The 20,476-nt window shown below is 44.0% G+C and overlaps 1 protein-coding gene across 1 annotated transcript in view; it reads left to right on the forward strand.

Moving 5' to 3' along the window:
• The window catches only part of alcama (activated leukocyte cell adhesion molecule a), a 359,230-nt gene that overhangs the window by 308,989 nt on the left and 29,765 nt on the right, over positions 1–20,476 (forward strand). Inside the window, exons 4-6 of the mRNA XM_072260226.1 lie at positions 3,304–3,368; positions 9,838–9,925; positions 10,531–10,713. Of these exons, the coding sequence (XP_072116327.1) occupies positions 3,304–3,368; positions 9,838–9,925; positions 10,531–10,713 (336 nt within the window). The remainder of the gene's footprint in view (positions 1–3,303; positions 3,369–9,837; positions 9,926–10,530; positions 10,714–20,476) is intronic.

Here is a 20,476-nt window from a genome sequence, read left to right on the forward strand (position 1 = left end):
TGATGCTGCCCTCACCTATATTTCTGTTTCCTGGACTCTGTGCTCACCTCGTCTTCTCACAGCCTTAACAGTGGTAGAGTTCCTCTTGTCCTTACCTACCACTCCATGAGCTTCTACATCCACCACAATATCCTCCATAACTTACACCATCTTCAGAGTGATCCTACCATCAAACACATCGTTACCTCCCCGCCAATCTCCACTTTCCACAAGGTTTGCTTCCTTCATGATTCCCTTGTCCATTCGTCCTCCCCACTAATCTCTCTCCTGGCGCTTATTCCTACAAGTGGCAAAGTGCTAAACCTGCTCTTTCACCTCTCCCCCACCTCTATTCAGGGCTCCAAACAGCCCTTACAGGTGAAACAACACTTCACCTGTGAATCTGCTGGAGACTTGTATTCTATCCAGTGTTCCTGATGCAGCTTCCTCTACTTGGTGAGACTCATTATAAATTGGGAACCACTTCATTGAGTAACTCGGCTCCATCCACCAAAAGTGGAATTCCCCAGTGGCCAAACATTTTAATTCTGATTCCCATTCCTGTTCCGAAATGTTGTTCCATGGCCTCTACCTGTACCATGATGAGGCCACCCTCAGGGTGGAGGAGCAACACCTTATATTCCACCTGGGTAGCCTCCCAGCACGATGGTATGAATATCGATTTCTCCATCCAGTAAAAAAAATCCCTCACACTCCTCTCTTCTTCTAATCCCCACACTGGCCTACTACCTATCCTCACCTGCCTATCACCTTCTTGTGTTGGCGCATGGCCAAGTAGTTAAGGCATTCGTCTAGTGATTTGAAGGTCGCTAGTTTGAGCCTTGGCTGAGGCAGTGTGTGTGTCCTCGAGCAAGGCACTTAATCACACATTGCTGTGCGACGACACCGGTGCCAAGCTGTATGGGTCTCAATTCCCTTCCCTTGGACAACATCGATGGCGTGGAGAGGGCAGACTTGTAGCTGCTGGTCTTCCATACAACCTTGCCCAGGCCTGCGCCCTGGAAACTTTCCAAGGCGTAAATCTATGGTCTCATGAGACTAACGGATGCATATATCACCTTCCCCTGGTGCCCATCTTCCTTCTCTTTCTCCCATGGTCCACTCACCTCTCATCAGATTCCTTCCAATCAGCCCTTTACCTTTCTCACCCGCTGGCGTCTAGCTATCCTCCTTCCCCTCTCCTATTATTCTGGTGTCTTCCCCCTTCCTTTCTATCCTGAAGAAGTGTCTCTGCCTGAAACATTGACTGTTCGTTCATTTCCATGGAAGCTGCCTGACCTGCTGAGTTCCTCCAGCATTGTATGTGTGTGTTTCTCCAGAGATCATCAGATATTTGAAGTAAAGAAGAATCATGAGCTGAGAGGGCCAAAGTAAAAGAGAATCATGGGCTGAGAGGAGGAAAGGGGTGCTGGCTCCAAGACTGGTTCTGATTGAAGATGGATGCAGCAGCATCATAGGGCTAATTGTTGACCTCCTGTCTTATGTGAAAGGGAGTGTTATATAGAAATAGTGTGACTATAGGATTTTGTTGATTCATCCATCTTCCTTTGAATTCATCTCCGCACTGACATACGGTTAATGAATTTGCCCTGAGGACAGATTGCGCCTTTCTCTTTGAAATACTTCACAAGTACTACTACTCTACAAGCCTTCACATCTAGCCATCTTGAATGGGATCCTACTACTAAACACATCTTTCCCTCACCCCCACTGTCTGTCTTCTGTACGGATCACTCTCTACATGACTCCCTTGTCCACTCATTCCTCCCGCTGGTCTCCCTTCTGACACTTAACCCTGCAAGCTAACAAGTGCTACACCTACCCCTTCACCATCTCCCTCACCAATCTTCAAGGCCCCAAACAATCCTTCCAGGTGAAGAGATGCTTCACCTGCAAGTCTATTGGGGTCATCTACTGTATCGGCACTTCCAGTGTCTCACTACATCAGTGAGACCTGACATAAATGGTGAGCCGCTTCGTTGAGCACCTTCGCTCCATCCACCACAAAAGGTGTGATTTCCTAGTGGTCACCCTTCTGAATTCTTCTTCATATTCCTATTCTGACATGTTGGTCCATTGCCTCCTCGACTGCCACAATGAGGCTACTCTCCTTTCCCCTTTCCTTTTCAGTCCTGATGAAAGGTCCCAGCCCAAAACATCAGCTGTTTATTCTTCTCCATATATGCTACCTGAACTGAGTTCCACCAGCATTTTATATGTTGCTTTGGTTTTCCAGCATCTAGAGAATCTCTTGTGTTTACCAGTACTACATTTAGCCCAGTAGCATTCACATTCACTGTCAGGATTTTAACATTACTTGCTAAAAGGTGAGAATTTGTGTATTTTGGCTGTAGATTTCTATTGCAGTTTCTTGACAGAGGTGTACAGGATGAAAAAATGTACACCCAGAGACTTTTTCCCCCAGAGTGGAAGTTGCTAATATGAGGTGCCATCATTTTAAGGTCATTGGAGGAGAGTTTGGGGGTGGTGTCAGATGTAGGTTTTTTTCACACAGAGAGTGGTAGGTGCGTTGAACACATTGCCAGGAGTGGTAGTAAAGGCAGATACCTTAGGAGCATTTATGAGACTCTTAGATAGTCACATACATTAAAAAAAAGATATGGAGGTCTATGTGGGAGGGAATTGATCTTCGAGTAGGTTAAAAGGTTGCAACAACATTGTGGGCCAAAGAGCCTGTGCTGTTCCATATTCTGAATCACTAATTAAATGTTGGCACTTTTACTTGGGTGGCCATAGAAACAATGTCAATCTTTAAGCATCTGCTATTTATTTGGATGCCTTGGCACAATGACTGAAAGATCTTCATTATTCATATTTCCATTTCTTTTCAAGAATGACTCCTTTGTACGGGTACTAGGAGAAACTGATGTTGTTTGTACTGATGTTGCATATCCCCAAAACTCACACTGTGCTTTGACATTTTGCCTCAGCAGTAAAGACCAGGTGCTATGGTGTACAAACTGAAGCAGCAATAAAGGTTTTTCATTGAATCTGTCTTCATGTATTCTATGATCATCCTTCAGTGTTTTACTGCTGGATGGATCCATTGCAAATGAGCTAAGGTGCTGGATACTTACATAGCTTTCAGCACTTAGCCATAATTTCTGTAATTATATTTTCATTGGTATATATTGAGTCTTGCAGCAAACAAAATCATCTTCCATCCTCAGATACTCTTTTTACTGCATTTTTCCTCTACCAAGTAATTTCTGATTTGATCACTTGAAATTGCTTTGTTAGTTGATAATCCTCAGGCCTTGTCTATTTTCTGTTTCTTTACAGAGCAGCCAACTTCTCCCGTAATTGAACAGCCAGCTCCATTTCTCATTGCAGGGAAACTACAACAGGTATGTACAAGACAAGAGAGGTCAGTGCTCCAAAGTAATGACCAAACTATGTTGAAAAATTTGAGCAGTATTCACTCGTGTTTCCCACGATTAGAAGATATTCATGTGCATTAGAAAACAAAGAACTACAAATTAAGAGGTTGCAGTGTGATAAATATATGTAAGCTCCTATCAACAAATTTAAGCTTTAGTCATCACGATTATGAGATATTTGGAAAGATACTAAGCATGTACATTGTGAAAAGAAATCAAAGCAAATTTCATTTCAAGTTAATCCAGGCAAAAGTGCCATGACAACAAAAATCAACACACGAGCTTCTGCAGATGCTGGAAAATTTAAGCAACACACACAAAATGCTGCAGAACTGAGCAAATCAGGCAGCACCTATGGAGGGGAATAGACTGTAGATGTTTTGGGTAGACAACCTAGGTCAGGACTGGAAAGGAGGGAAGCAGAAGCCAGAGCAAGAAGGCGGGAGAGGGGTAAGGAGTACTGGCAGGCGGGTGATAGGTGAGCAACAGGAATTCTGCAGATGCTGGAAATTCAAGCAACACTCATAAAAGTTGCTGGTGAACGCAGCAGGCCAGGCAGCATCTCTAGGAAAAGGTGCAGTCGACGTTTCAGGCCGAGACCCTGCTCTTAAACGCACCTCCCCCATTTCATGTACATCTGCTCTCACTCCATCCTCCCGCCACCCCACTAGGAATAGGATTCCCTTGGTCCTCACCTACCACCCCACCAGCCTCCGGGTCCAACATATTATTCTCCGTAACTTCCGCCACCTCCAACGGGATCCCACCACTAAGCACATCTTTCCCTCCCCCCGAGCTCTCTGCATTCCGCAGGGATCGCTCCCTACGCAACTCCCTTGTCCATTCGTCCCCCCCATCCCGCCCCACTGATCTCCTTCCTGGCACTTATCCGTGTAAGCGGAACAAGTGCCACACATGCCCTTACACTTCCTCCCTTACCACCATTCAGGGCCCCAAACAGTCCTTCCAGGTGAGGCAACACTTCACCTGTGAGTCGGCTGGGGTGATATACTGCGTCCGGTGCTCCCGATGTGGCCTTTTATATATTGGCGAGACCCGACGCAGACTGGGAGACCGCTTTGCTGAACACCTACGCTCTGTCCACCAGAGAAAGCAGAATCTCCCAGTGGCCACACATTTTAATTCCACATCCCATTCCCATTCTGACATGTCTATCCACGGCCTCCTCTACTGTAAAGGTGAAGCCACACTCAGGTTGGAGGAACAACACCTTATATTTCGTCTGGGTAGCCTCCAACCTGATGGCATGAACATCGACTTCTCTAACTTCCGCTAAGGCCCCACCTCCCCCTCGTACCCCATCTGCTACTCATTTTTATGCACACATTCTTTCTCTCACTCTCCTTTTTCTCCCTCTGTCCCTCTGAATATACCTCTTGCCCATCCTCTGGGTCCCCCCCCCTTGTCTTTCTTCCCGGACCTCCTGTCCCATGATCCTCTCGTATCCCCTTTTGCCTATCACCTGTCCAGCTCTTGGCTCTATCCCTTCCCCTCCTGTCTTCTCCTATCATTTTGGATCTCCCCCTCCCCCTCCAACTTTCAAATCCCTTACTCACTCTTCCTTCAGTTAGTCCTGACGAAGGGTCTCGGCCTGAAACGTCGACTGCACCTCTTCCTAGAGATGCTGCCTGGCCTGCTGCGTTCACCAGCAACTTTGATGTGTGTTGGGTGATAGGTGAGACCAGGTGAGTGAGAAGGAGGTGAGTGGGCGAGGTGGATGAAGTAAGAAGCTAGGTTGGGATATCTATAAGATATAAATGACTGAAGAAGGAATCTAGTAGAAGAGGACAGGGGGCAGTGGAAGAAAGGAAAGGAGGAGTGGTGCTAGAGGGCAGATGAGGAGAAGCAAAATGCTGAGAGGGTAACCAGGATGAGTAATGGAAAGAGTGAAGGAGGAAGGAGAAATGACTGGAAATTAGAGAAATGGATATTCTTGCATCAGGCTGGAGGCTACCCCAGACGGAGTACGAGTTTGATTTCATCATGGCAGTAAAGGAGGCCACAGAGAGACATGTCAGAATGGGAGTGGGAGGTGAAATTGAAATGAGTAGCCACCGAGACATCCTGCCTCTTGGGGCAGATGGAGCAAAAGTACTTGATGGAGCAATCCCCCAATTTGCAGCCTATTTCACCAGTGCAAAGGAGGTCACACAGTGAGCACTGGATCCAATGACCCCAATGGACGTGCCGGTGAAGTGTTGCCTCACCTGAAAGAATGTTTAGGGCCCTGAATGTTGGTGAGGGAGAGGACATAGGATGTAGCGGCAGGTGTAACACGTGTCACACTTGCAGGGTTGACAAAAAAGAGTTCATATACTAGATGCACATATTAAAAATTCTCAATTTTAAGTCATGTTTCTTAACTTTTTAATTTATTTCTTTAGCAGTAGGGCAAGGTAATAGGCCCCGCCGGCCCAAACAGTCTGTGCTGTACAATTGCGCTCATGTGACTTAATGATTCTACTACCCTTATGTCTTTGGAATATGGGGGAAAACTGGAATACCCAGGAGAAACACGTGCTCACGGGGAGAATGTACAGACTCCTTGTGGGCAGCAACAGGAGCTGACATTGTAATAGGATTATGCTAACCGCGATGCTACAGTGCCACCCAATTTTTGACTAATAGCAATGAAATTGTAAAATTAGTTGCCAGTAGAATAAGGCTATAAGACAATACTGTAAGAGCAGAATTAAGCCATTCGGCCCATCAAGTCTGATCTGCCATTCCATCATGGCTGACTTATTAACCCCCTCAATCCCATTCTCCTGCCTTCTCCCTGTAACTTTGACATCTTGACAAACCAAGAACCTATCAATCTCTGTTTTAAATATACTGAATGGCTTGGCCTCCGCAGCCGTCCATGCCATTGAATTCCACAGATTCACCAACCTCTGGCTAAAGAAATTCCTTCTCATCTCTGTTCTAAATAGAGGTACTGCTATTCTGCAGCGGAGCCCTCTGGTTCTAGACTCTCTGACAATAGGAACCTTCCTCTCCACATCCACTCTGTCCAGGCCTTTCAATATTCGGTAGGTTTCATTGAATTCCCCCATCATTCTTATAAACTCCAACAAGTACAGGCCCAGAGCCGTCACGTGCTCTTCATATGTTAACCCTTTCATTGCCTGTATCATTTTCATGGACTTCCTCTGGACCTTCTCCAATATCAGCGCATCTTTTCTGAGATAAAGGGCCAAAAACTGCTCACAATACTCCAAGTGTGGTCTGACCAATGCCTTATAAAACATTAGCATTACATCCCTGCTCTTATATCGTAGTCTTCTCGAACTGACTGCCAACGATACATTTGCTTAATTTGTCATTGATTCAACCAGCAAGGGAATCTTTAGAGAATAAGACTAGAAGATGTAGGAGCTATTTGGTCCATCGAGTCTGCTCCACCATTCAATCATAGGCTGATCCAATACTTCCAGTCATCCCCACTATCCTGCTTTCTCCCCATACCCTTTGATGCCCTGTCTAATCAAGAACCTATCTTAAATGCACCCAATGGCTTGGCCTCCACAGCCACTCGTGGCAACAAATTCCACAGATTTACCACCCTCTGATTAAAGTAATTTCTCTGCATCTCTGTTCTAAATGGACGTCCTTCAATCCTGAAGTTGTGCCCTCTTGTCTTAGAATCCCCTACCATGGGAAATAACTTTGCCATATCTAATCTGTTCAGGCCTTTTAATATTCGGAATGTTTCTATGAGATTCCCCCTCATTCTCCTGAACTCCAGGGGATACAACCCAAGAGCGGCCAGACGTTCCTCATACGGTAACCCTTTCATTCCTGGAACCATTCTCATGAATCTTCTCTGAACCCTCTCCAATGTCAGTATATCCTTTCCAAAATAAGGAGCCCAAAACTGCTCACAATACTCCAAGTGTGGTCTCACAAGTATCTTGTAGAGCCTCAACATCACATCCCTGCTCTTATATTCTATACCTCTAGAAATGAATGCCAACATTACATTTGCCTTCTTCACAACCGACTCAACCTGGAGGTTAACCTTTAGAGTATCCTGCACAAGGACTCCCAAGTCCCTTTGCATCTCCACATTTTGAATTCTCTCCCCATCTAAATAATAGTCTGTCTATTTTTTTCTTCCACCAAAGTGCATGACCGTACACTTTCCAACATTGTATTTCATTTACCACTTCTTTGTCCATTCCCCTAAACTATCTAAGTCTCTCTGCAGGCTGTCTGTTTCCTCAACACTACCCGCTCCTCTACCTATCTTTGTATCATCGGCAAATTTAGCCACAAGTCCATTAATCCCATAGTCTAAATCATTCACATACATTGTAAAAAGCAGTGGTTCCAACACCAACTCCTGTGAAACTCCACTGGTAACCGGCAGTCAGCCAGAATAGGATCCCTTTATTCCCAGTCTCTGTTTTCTGCCGATCAGCCAATGCCCCACCCATGCTAGTAACTCCCCTGCAATTCCATTGGCTCTGATCTGGCTAAGCAGCCTCATGTGCAGCACCTTGTCAAAGGTCTTCTGAAAATCCAAGTACTCCACATCTACTGCATCTCCTTTGTCTACCCTGCTTGTAATTTCCTCAAAAAATTGCAGTAGTCAGGCAGGATTTTCCTTTCAGGAAACCATGCTGGCTTTGGCCTATCTTGTCAAGTGCCTCCAGGTACTCCGTAATCTCATCCCTAACAATCGATTCCAACAACTTCCCAACCACTAATATCAGACTATCAGGTTTATAATTTCCTTTCTGCTGCCTCCCACCTTTCTTAAATAGCAGAGTAATATTTGCAATTTTCCTGTCATCCAGTACAATGCCAGGATCTATTGTTTCTTGAAAGATCATTGTTAATGCCTCCACAATCTCTCCAGCTACTTCCTTCAGAACCCGAGGTTGCATTCCATCAGGTCCAGGAGATTTATCTTGCACAAGAACTCCCAAGTCACTTTGCACCTCTTGATTTCTGAATTCTCTCTCAGTTTGGAAAATAGTCTATGTTTTTATCCTTCACTATACACTAACACTATATTCCATCTGCCACATCTTTACCCTTTCTTCTAATCTGTCGAAGACCTTCTGTAGACTCCTTGCTTCCTCAACACTACCTGCCCCTCCACCCATATTTGTCTCATCTGTAACCTTGGCCACAAAGCCATCAATTCCATCATTCAAATCGTTGACACAGAATGTGAAAAGAATTGGTCCCAACACTGACCCCTGTGGAATGCCACTAGTCACCAACAGCCAAACAGAAGTCCCCCTTTATTCCCACGCTTTACCTCCTGCCAGTCAGCCAATCTTCTACCCATGTTAATACCTTTCCTGTAATACCAAAGGTCCTTATCTTGTTAAACAGCCTCATGTGTGACACCTTGTCAAAAGTCTTCTGAAAATCCAAGTGAACAACATCCACTGACTCTCATTTGTCTACCTTGCTTGTTAGTTCCTCAAAGAATTCCAACAGATTTGTGAGACAAGATTTCGCCTTAAGGAAACCATGCTGACTTTGGCCTATTTTCTAATGTGCTTCCACATATTGTGAAACCTCATCTTTAATAATAGACTCCAACATCTTCCCAACCACTGAAGTCAGGCTAACTGGCCTATAGTTTCCTTTCTTCAGCGTCCCTCCCTTCTTAAAGAGTGGATTGACATTTGCGATTATCCAGTTCTCTGGAACCATTCCAGAATGAATCTTGAAAGATCATTACTAATGCGTACAAATTCTCTTCACCTACTTTTTTCAGAACCCTGGGGTGTAGTCCATTCAGTCCAGGTGATTTATTTTGCTTCAACTTCCCAAGCAACTTCTTAGTAATAGCAACTACACTCACTTCTGCCTCCAGACACTCTTGAATTTTCAGTCTCTCCCATACTTAATACGTTTGTCCCCCATTACTACCTTTCCAGCAACAGTTTTCAGCAGTCTGATATCTACTGTGTTCATTTTTGCTAATTGAAGAGTTAATAGCATTTTATGAATAAATTAGTTCTATGTTTGTAGAAGTTTTCAATGCATTTTATACTCTGATAAGATGAAAAAAAACAGCAATCTTTTTGTGCTTCAGACATATTTTGAGTTAATGTTTAAAAAATAGAAGTATGAAGCTGACACGTAACTTCCATTTAATGGGTTGCCTTAGTTGTTTCGACTGTGCTCTTAGAACCTGCCAGGATATCAAACAGGGAATTGTACATTTCCAGCCTATTATCTCCTAAGCTTCAACATTAACTGCCAATTTCCTGTATTGGATTACACAAGTCTGGTATTATCAAGGAGCACTGATACGTATTTCTACAGGATTCCTTATAGATTGCTTTTCTGATAAACAACTGATGGTTAACAATAACACAAAAGATAAAATGTTGCTGAAGTTGGTCCATAATGTAATTGTAATATTTCCCTGTTCCCTTTCATTCAGGTTGGTGTGTGTGTTGTGAAAAATATCTACCCTCCTGGCAAGATTTCCTGGCAATACAATTCTCAGGATCTGGACAGCAACAGCCCAGGTACAAATATAGATTTCAGAATTACAGTTTAAATATTGAGCAGCTTCAGCACTGAACACTTCTTGTTGGCTCTAAACAATGCAGTTTTTCTCTGACCATTGCATTCAGTGTAGCCTAATAGCAGGTGTTTGCAAGTTGTTTGAGTGCAAAATACATTCTAGTTAGAGCTGATCCCTCTCTACATCCATCAAACATCACTAGAAAGTGATAATCAACTGACTGATTTCTCTCACAATGAACCAGCGCCAAAAGCACCCGACTCCCTCCCCCGCCCGACCCACTTGTAAATCACTGTTGCCATTTCCTCCCCCATCAAGTTCAGTTCTTTAAGCTGTCCTTTAACATCTTAGGAGATTTATTTTTCTGCTTTTGCTTTTTATCTGCACCTACTCAAGTCTGCCTTAGATGTTTTGTCAGCCATGAAAGACATTTTGTTGTGGATCCTCAGTCCAGAATGATTGACTTAATAAAGGATGCTTCCAAGAATGGGCCCGCTAGCAGGGCTTGATCTGTTTTCTAATGATAATAAAAGAAAAATTAAGTAAGATTTAATAAAATAACCCTATTAAAAACAGTTACTGATCAACTTTTAACATCTTTTCTAGGTGTAAGGATTGTCAATTCCAGTGTTGTTAATAGTAAACACTTGTACAATTTAACATCTATCCTGGAGTACACACCATCAAGAAATGAAGGAAGAATATCTTTTCGCTGCCAGGTGACTTACTTTGAAGACCTGGACAGAAATGCAACAAAAGTATCTCCATCAGTAGATATGTTCGTACATTGTAAGTAATAATCATTAATTATGTATCTACTGAGATTTCTGTTTTTGCATAGTAGGGGAATTAAGGGTTATGAGGAAAAGGCAGGTAGGTGGAGATGAGTCCATGGCCAACCCAGCCATGATCTTATTGAATGGCGGAGCAGGCTGGACAGGCCAGGTAGCCTACTCCTGCTCCTATTTCTTATGTTCTTATGTAAACCCATAACACACTGAATGATCTGTTTATTCTCACATAGGATATAAATATAAGATAGAATACATTATATAACACTTCCGAATCTTAAATACAGCAAAATTAATTGTCAAGGTGGTGTAGACAGATTACGTATGGTGTATCCACAGTTAGATATAAAAAGTTAATTTGCTGATGCGGTTTCAGCTGAGGAATAGATGTTGAACAGCAAACTCTTCTTTCGAATTATACAGTGACAGTTGATGGACACCGCTGAAGTCCATTAGCCTCTAGCCTTGATGCATCCCTTTCCTTCTGCTTTGTTACAGTAATACCTGGGAACATGGTGTCAGCTCTCATGTGTTTAATGATGGGTTAGGATCTGCCCCTTTCATTTCAATTATTGTTGCTGCGTTAGACGTCTGACGTTGGTGATCTTCATTTAACTCTTGGAGGACTGAAGCCATATTCTTCATGTCCAGCATACTACAGGTTCTCGCTTTCTAGCCATTGTCTGCAGTTGAACTAGAGTCTTTATAATGCAATCCTTTTCCTACTTTCCCTGTCTGTCTTGGAATTCTTGATCCATGCATTTGTTATCCGATAATTCAACTTCTACCTGGTCTTCCGCCCTCCACTTTACTCCTAAGTTAAGCACTCCTCATCCTATATTTGGTGATCTACATTGATCACCTAGCCCTGTTGATTCAGTTTTTGGTTTTTTCAACATTTAAATGTTTCTTCTTTCCTTACCCTGAAGCTCTGTATTCCTCTAAGACTGGCTTTATTGTGTTCCTTTTCTGCTTTATTCTTTTAATTGTGTTCACCTTAGGTTCTGCAGGTCCCTTTGTAAAGAAATAAAAACCCTTGCCGGTGGATATTTCAGTTTTTTCACTAAGAGGAATCTTAGTGCCAAGTCCCAGTTTTCAGTTTAGTAGTGTGCATGTAATATCACTTTGTAGCAATTAACCAGATCACTCTGGCTTAACACCTTGCCTCAATACCTCCTTGTGCAATTGGATCTTGATTTCCTCACTTGCAGACCCCCGTCAGTTTCAGACTGGCAACAACATTTCCTCCACAATCTCCATCAGCACAGGTGCACCACAAGGCTGTGTGCCTATCCTATCGATCTACTCCTTTCTACTTATGACTGTGAGACTAAGCACAGCTCCAGTGCCATATTTAAGTTTGCTGACAACACCACTGATGTTGGCTGAATCACAGGTGGTGACTAATCAGCATGTAGGAGGGAGATTGAAAATCTGGCGAAGGTTTTTCGTGAAGATTCGGCATGACATTTAAAACCTTAACGAACTTGTACAGGTGTGTGGTGGTTGCATCCAGGTGTCTGGTATGGAAACACCAATACCCCTGAATGGAATATCCTATAAAATAACCATCACTGACCTCATCCACTCTGGAGGACTCTCAACCACTGCCACCAAACTCATAGTTCCCTTACCCTGCACCGCTCGCTTTTACCTATCTCCTACCCAAGATTCCAAACTAAACCATCCAGTTAAGCCTTTTGTCTTTACCTGGTCCTGCGCCACTGTCCTCATACCTTGAACCCATTCTATCACCCTTGGTTCAGTCCCTTCCCACCTACATCTGCGACACTTCTCATGCCCTCAATCTCCTCGCTAACTTTTGATTCCCTGGCCCTGACTACCTCATCGTCAACATGGATATTCAGTCCCTATAAACTTCTATCCCCCATCAGGAAGGCCTCAAAGCCCTCCTCTTTTTATCGTGACAAAAGAACCAACCAATCCCCCTCTCCCCCCCGCCCCCCCCCCCCATCACCACCACCCTCCGGCTGGTAGAACTCCCCTCACCCAGAACAATTCTTCCTTCGGCTCCTCCCACTTTCCCCAAACCTGAGGGTAACCATGGGCACTCATATGGACCCTAGCCATGCCTGCCTCTTTGTCAGCTATGTAGAACATTCTATGTTCAAAGCCTTCCCCAGTTATACTCCCCAACTCTTCCTCCGCTACATTGACGACTGCACTGGCGCTGCTTCATGCACCCACACTGACTTTGGCAATTTTATCAATTTTGTCTCTAACTTCCACCCTACCGTTAAGTTCACTTGGTCCATCACTGGCAACTCCCTCCCCTTTCTTGATCTCTCTGTCTCCATCTCTGGAGACAAACTGTCAACCAATGTCTTATATAAACCTACCAACTCCCCATGGTTATCTCGACCATATCTCTTCCCATCCATCTCCTGGAAAAAAAATGCTTTTCTCAGTTTCTTTGCTTCCATTACATCTGATCCCAGGACATAGTTTTCCATTCCAGGACATCAGAGATGTCGTCCTCCTCCTTTGAAGAACGGGGTTTCCCTCCCTCCATTATTGATGCTGCCCTCATCTGCATCTCCTCCATTTCCCAAACAAACACGCTCACCCTTCTTCCTGCTGCCTTAATAGCGATAGAGTTCCTCTTGTCCTTACCCTACCCCCCCCACCACTGTTTTCTACAGTGATTGTTCCCTCCATGACTCCCTTGTCCACTCTTCCCTTTCAACAAATCTCCCTCCTGGCACTTCTCCCTGCAAGCAGCCAAAGTGCCACACCTGCCCATACACCTCCTCCCTCACCTCCATTCAGGGCCCCAAACAGTCCTTCCAGGTGAGGCAAGACTTCACCTGCGAATCTGCTGGAATCTGTCTGTTGTATCTAGTGCTCCCAGTGCAGCCTTCTCTACTTTGATGAGACCCATCGTAAATTGGGGGACCACTTCGTCGACCACTTCTGCACCGTCCGCCACAAACATGACTTACTGGTAGCCAGACATTTTAATTCCAATTCCCATTTCCATTCCGATGTATTCATAAGACCATAAATCCATGTGTTGATCAATGGCCTCCTCTTGTGCCAAGATGGGGCCAGCCTCAGGGTGGAGGAACAAAACCTTATATTCTTCTGTGTACCCTCCAAGCTGATGGCATGAATATCGATTTCTCCTTTTACTGAACAGATTTCCTTCCCCCCCCAACTTTCTCTGTTCCCCACTCTGAACTTTCACTTATTCTCACCTGCCTAATACTTCTCTGTGTCCCCTCCTCCTTCCCTTTCTCCTATTGTCCACTCTCCTCTCCAATCAGATTCTTTCTTTTTCTGCCCTTGACCTTTCCCATCCACCTGGCTTCCAACTACTCTCTTTTCCTTCCTCCCACCTTTTTACTCAGGCATCTTCTCCCTTCCTTTCCAGTCCCGAAAAAATACCTCTGCCCAAAACGTCGACTGGTTTGCTCTTTTCCATAGATGCTGCCTGACATGCTGTTCCTCCAGCATTTTGCGTGTGTTGCTTTGGATTTCTAGCATCTGCAGAATTTCTCATCCTATAAAAGAAGTGGATACGGTCCAGTCCATCACAGGTAAAGCCCTCCCCACCATTGAACACATCTACATGGAGCTCTGTTGCAGGAAAGCGACATCCATTGTCAAGGGCCCCTGCCACCCAAATCATGCTCTCTTCATGCTGCTGCCATTGGGAAGAAGTTACAAGAGCCTCAAGACTCACACCAACAGGTTCAGGAACAGTTATTACTCCTCAACCAACAGGCTCTTGAGCCAAAGGGGATAATTTCACTTGCCCCATCACCGAACTATTCCCACAACCTATGGACTCAAGTTCAAGGACTCTTTATCTCATGTTCTTGATATTTATTGCTTATTTATTTATTATTATTATTTCCATTTGTATTTGCACAGTTTGTTTGCCAATCATGTTGGGTGAGGTCCTTCACTGATTCTGTTACGTTTCTTGGATTTAATGAAGAAAATGAATCTCAGGGTTGTATATGGTCACATATATGTACTTTGAACCTTGAACTTGAAATTTGAATGACATTAATGCATCTGTCACGTAGTTCCATTACTAGGTTCCATGTGGAGTCCTTTTTACTTGGATCCTCCAGCATTTTCTATCACCCCATATATGAATGGGAGGCAGCAGTCATTTCACTGTGGTTTCTAGTTGTCAAGAGGGGCTAGGTTTTTTAAATCATTTATTTTCATTTTATAAATTTAAGAATCAAGTTTATTATCACTTCCACTTGCCATGAAATTTGTTGTTTTCCAGCAGCAGTACAGTGCAATACAATATATAATTACTATGTTGTTTCATATGGCAGGTGTTTTTCTCTTAACACTTTTGTCAAGCCACTGCTCCAGCTCGTGGCCGCATCTGATCTTAGTGAGAGGGCACATTTGGACCAGGTGGAGGAAGTCTTGAGTTGGGGCACCACCGGGGCACACTGGGTTTTGCACTGTTTTGGCATGTCGACTTCTGAGTTTATTGGCAGCTGTCTAGTTTTTTTTATGTTAGCTGCAGTAAAGCCCAAGTGGAGTTGTGGATCAGGTCGCCGCTGGTGGTCACGTTGTTGTGCCAGTGTTGGCATCTTTCAGTGTGTTCGTCATAGGAATCAAGGTTTTTTCAAGTTGTTGAAAGATTTTTGAGATTTGAGTCAGGAAGTGGAGGAGCATTTTCGATGAGTTTATGAACTGGAATGTTGTTGGGCATATTTTGGATACACTTGCAGAATTCTTGCTGAAGCAACTCTTCTATGGATCTCCAGGGTAGCTGTTCCACTCATTGCTGGGAGCCATTGGACAGGCGTGGGTCTTAGGGCTCCTGGGATTATTCTCATAGACGTTTGGAGCTGTGTACTGATGATGTTTGTGTGAGCACTTCTCTCCCAGGTGGGTGCGCAATATTCTGCGACTGAGGAACATTGTGCTAGGCTAAATGTTTGTAGGACTGGCTGGTTAGCACCCCATTTGGTTCCTGCTATCTTCCTGATCATGGCCATTCTGGATTTTAGTCACTTTGAAGGTGGATCTTGTATGAGAGAGTTCGATCTAGTGTGACTTCCAAGTACTTTGGGTGTGGATCTTTGGGTAGCTGTTCGTCTTTGAATTTGATATTAAGAGTAAATTTGGTTAGTCGGTTGCCAGATGAAACCATAGAAACCATAGAAACTACAGCACAGAAACAGGCCTTTTGGCCCTTCTTGGCTGTGCTGAACCATTTTCTGCCTAGTCCCACTGACCTGCACACGGACCATATCCCTCCATACACCTCTCATCCATGTATCTGTCCAATTTATTCTTAAATGTTAATAAAGAACCCGCATTTACCACCTCGTCTGGCAGCTCATTCCATACTCCCACCACTCTCTGTGTGAAGAAGCCCCCCCTAATGTTCCCTTTAAACTTTTCCCCCCTCACCCTTAACCCATGTCCTCTGGGTTTTTTCTCCCCTTGCCTCAGTGGAAAAAGTCTGCTTGCATTCACTCTATCTATACCCATCATAATTTTATATATCTCTATCAAATCTCCCCTCATTCTTCTACGCTCCAGGGAATAAAGTCCTAACCTATTCAACCTTTCTCTGTAACTGAGTTTCCCAAGTCCTGGCAACATCCTTGTAAACCTTCTCTGCACTCTTTCAACCTTATTTATATCCTTCCTGTAATTTGGTGACCAAAACTGAACACAATACTCCAGATTCGGCCTCACCAATGCCTTATACAACCTCATCATAACATTCCAGCTCTTATACTCAATACTTTGATTAATAAAGGCCAATGTACCAAAAGCTCTTTTTACGACCCTATCTACCTGTGACGACACTTTTAGGGAATTTTGTATCTGTATTCCCAGATCCCTCTGTTCTACTGCACTCCTCAGTGCCTTACCATTAACCCTCTATGTTCTACCTTGGTTTGTCCTTCCAACGTGCAATACCTCACACTTGTCAGTATTAAACTCCATCTGCCATTTTTCTGCCCATTTTTCCAGCTGGTCCAAGTCCCCCTGCAGGCTCTGAAAACCTTCCTCACTGTCTACTACACCTCCAATCTTTGTATCATCAGCAAATTTGCTGATCCAATTTACCACATTATCATCCAGATCATTGATATAGATGACAAATAACAATGGACCCAGCACTAATCCCTGTGGCACACCACTAGTCACAGGCCCCCACTCAGAGAAGCAATTCTCCACCACCACTCTTTGGCTTCTTCCATTGAGCCAATGTCTAATCCAATTTACCACCTCTCCATGTATACCTAGCGACTGAATTTTCCTAACTAACCTCCCATGCGGGACCTTGTCAAAGGCCTTACTGAAATCCATGTAGACAATATCCACTGCTTTCCCTTCATCCACTTTCCTGGAAACCTCCTCGAAAAACTCCAATAGATTGGTCAAACATGACCTACCATGCACAAAGCCATGTTGACTCTCCCTAATAAGTCCCTGTCTATCCAAATGCTTGCAGATTCTGTCTGTTAGTACTCCCTCCAATAACTTACCTACTACTGACATTAAACTCACCGGCCTATAATTTCCCGGATTACTTTTCGATCCTTTTTTAAACAACGGAACAACATGAGCCACTCTCCAATCCTCCGGCACCTCACCCATAGACAGTGACATTTCAAATATTTCTGCCAGGGCCCCTGCAATTTCAACACTAGTCTCCTTCAAGGTCCGAGGGAACACTCTGTCAGGTCCCGGGGATTTATCCACTTTAATTTTCCTCAAGACAGCAAGCACCTCCTCCTTTTCTATCTGTACAGTTTCCATGATCTCACTACTTGATTCCCTCAATTCCATAGATTTCATGCCAGCTTCCTTAGTAAATACAGACGCAAGAAACCTATTTAAGATCTCCCCCATTTCCATTGGTTCCGCACATAGCCGACCACTCTGATCTTCAAGAAGACCAATTTTATCCCTTACAATCCTTTTGCTCTTAATATACCTGTAAAAGCTCTTTGGATTATCCTTCACTTTGACTGCCAAGGCAACCTCATGTCTTCTTTTAGCCCTCCTGATTACTTTCTTAAGTATTTTCTTGCACTTCTTGTACTCCTCAAGCACCTGATTTACTCCCTGTTTCCTATACATTTCATACAACTCCCTCTTCTTCTTTATCAGAGTTACAATATCCCTTGAGAACCAAGGTTCCTTATTCCTATTCAATTTGCCTTTAATCCTGACAGGAACATACAAACTCTGCACTCTCAAAATTTCCCCTTTGAAGGCTTCCCACCTACCAATCACATCTTTGCCAGAGAACAACCTGTCCCAATCCACACTTTTTAGATCCTTTCTCATTTCTTCAAATTTGGCCTTCTTCCAATTCAGAACCTCAACCCTAGGACCAGATCTATCCTTGTCCATGATCAAATTGAAACTAATGGTGTTATGATCATTGGAACCAAAGTGCTCCCCTGCACAGACTTCTGTCACTTGTCCTAACTCGTTTCCTAACAGGAGATCCAATATTGCATCCCCTCTAGTTGGTCCCTCTATATATTGATTTAGAAAACTTTCCTGAACACATTTTACAAACTCTAAACCATCTAGACCCCTAACAGTATGGGAATCCCAATCAATGTATGGAAAGTTAAAATCCCCTACCACCACAACTTATGTTTCCTGCAGTTGCCTGCTATCTCTCTGCAGATTTGCTCTTCCAAGTCTCGTTGACTATTGGGTGGTCTGTAATACAATCCCACTAATGTGGCCATACCTTTCCTGTTTCTCAGCTCCACCCATAAGGACTCAGTAGACAAGCCCTCTAATCTGTCCTGCCTGAGCACTGCTGTAATACTTTCCCTAACAAGCAATGCTACTCCCCCACCTTTCATTCCTCTGCCTCGATCCCATCTGAAACATCGGAACCCTGGAATATTAAGCTGCCAGTCCTGCCCCTCCTGTAGCCAAGTTTCACTAATTGCTATAATGTCATAATCCCACGTGTCAATCCACGCCCTCAACTCATCCGCCTTCCCCGCAATACTCCTAGCATTGAAATATATACACCTCAGAAGATTTTCACTACCACTCACAACCTTTCTATCAGTGGATTTGCTTGAACTTTTAACATCATTTATTTTCACCCCAGCCGCACTGTCAGCTCTGGCACTCTGGTTCCCATCCCCCTGCAAATCTAGTTTAAAGCCTCCCCAATAGCACTAACAAACCTCCCTGAAAGGATATTGGTCCCCCTGTGGTTCAAGTGTAACCCGTCTCTCTTGTACAGGTCCCACCTGCCCCAGAAGAGGTCCCAATGAAATGGGGAAGTTACTATTTTGTTGATGTTCATATTTAGGTACCACTTTGAGAAGTAGTTGGATGAATCAAGCCAACTTTTCAATATAATTACAATAAGCAATATAAAAAATTAAATAAGTGGAAAAAGAGAACAAAAAGTGAGGTAATGTTTATGGAGCATTCAGAAATCTGAAGAAGCTATTGCTGAAATGTTCAGTGTATGTCTTCAGGCTTCTGTACCACTTCCCTGATGGTAGCAATGAGAAGAAGGTGTCCTGGATGATGAGAGTCCTGAATGTTTTGTTTTCTGTGTGGGGGGTGGGAAGTCTGGGAGACCTTCAGTCTCCCGGATATACACCTCTGCACCAGGTACACTGAGCTGCAGCTCCTGAAGAATGTATTAAGGAACTGGAGCTGCTGCTCGATGACCTTCAACTCATACGGGAGAAAGAGGAGCTGATAGACAGGAGCTACAGGGAGGCAGTCACCCCTAGGTTGAAGGAGACAGGTAACTGGGTGATTGTCGGAGATGAGGGGAAATACACAGCCAGTGCAGAGTACACCTGTAACTGTTCCCCTCAATAATAAGCATACAACTTTAGATACCATTGAGAGGGATGACCTACCAGGGAGTGTAACATTGAATCAGGTTCGCGGGTCTGGCAAATGAGACAGAAAACTGACTGCCAATAGGTATATTAATCATTTATTTACAAACAGTAAAAGTGCAACCAAACAGTCATGTTCCCCAGACACTACAAAGCTAAATATTCAGCAGATGTACTTAGTTAAAAGCGTGCACAGAGCATACCTTCCCAATGGCTATGTGTACCGCTTGCCTTAAAGGAAAAAAGAAAACCTTCCACAGGGTATACCCAGGATATTTGAAATGGAACACTAGGTAGCTACCCAATGGGAAAAGCAGCTGCAGTTTCTAAACTAACCGATCATGATGAAAGCAGCTTTAGACAATCAGAATGAGCCATATTCCCCACAGGACACTTGGGAGCCACAGTGAACAGGTCTCTGGCACTGAGTCTGGTGCTGTGGTTCAGAGGAGCAGAGAGGCGAAGAGGACTTCAGTGTTGATAAGAGATTCCCTAGTCGGAGGAACAGAGATAAAGTTCTGTTGCCTCCCTGGTGCCAGGATCAGGGACGTCTTGGATCAGGTCCAAGGCATTCTCAAAGGTAAGGGTGAGCAGCCAGAATTCTTGATGCATTTGGCACCAATGATATAGGTGGACAAGGTGAGGAGGTTCTGAAGAGAGATTTTAGGCAGCCAGGTACAAAGCTGAGAAACAAGACCTCCAGAGTAGTAATCTCTGGAGTGTTGCCTGTGCCACATGCCAGCGAAGGCAGGAATAGAATGATTTGGTAGGTGAATGCGTAGCTGAGGAACTGGTGCAAGAGGCAAGGCTTCAGATTTATGGATCATTGGGATTCCTACTGGGAAAGGTACGACTTTTACAAAAAGTAGGGGGAGGGTTACATCTGAACCAGCAGGT

The sequence above is a fragment of the Mobula birostris genome, chromosome 6 (assembly GCF_030028105.1).
Source record: "Mobula birostris isolate sMobBir1 chromosome 6, sMobBir1.hap1, whole genome shotgun sequence".
In the NCBI taxonomy this organism is placed as follows: domain Eukaryota; kingdom Metazoa; phylum Chordata; class Chondrichthyes; order Myliobatiformes; family Myliobatidae; genus Mobula; species Mobula birostris.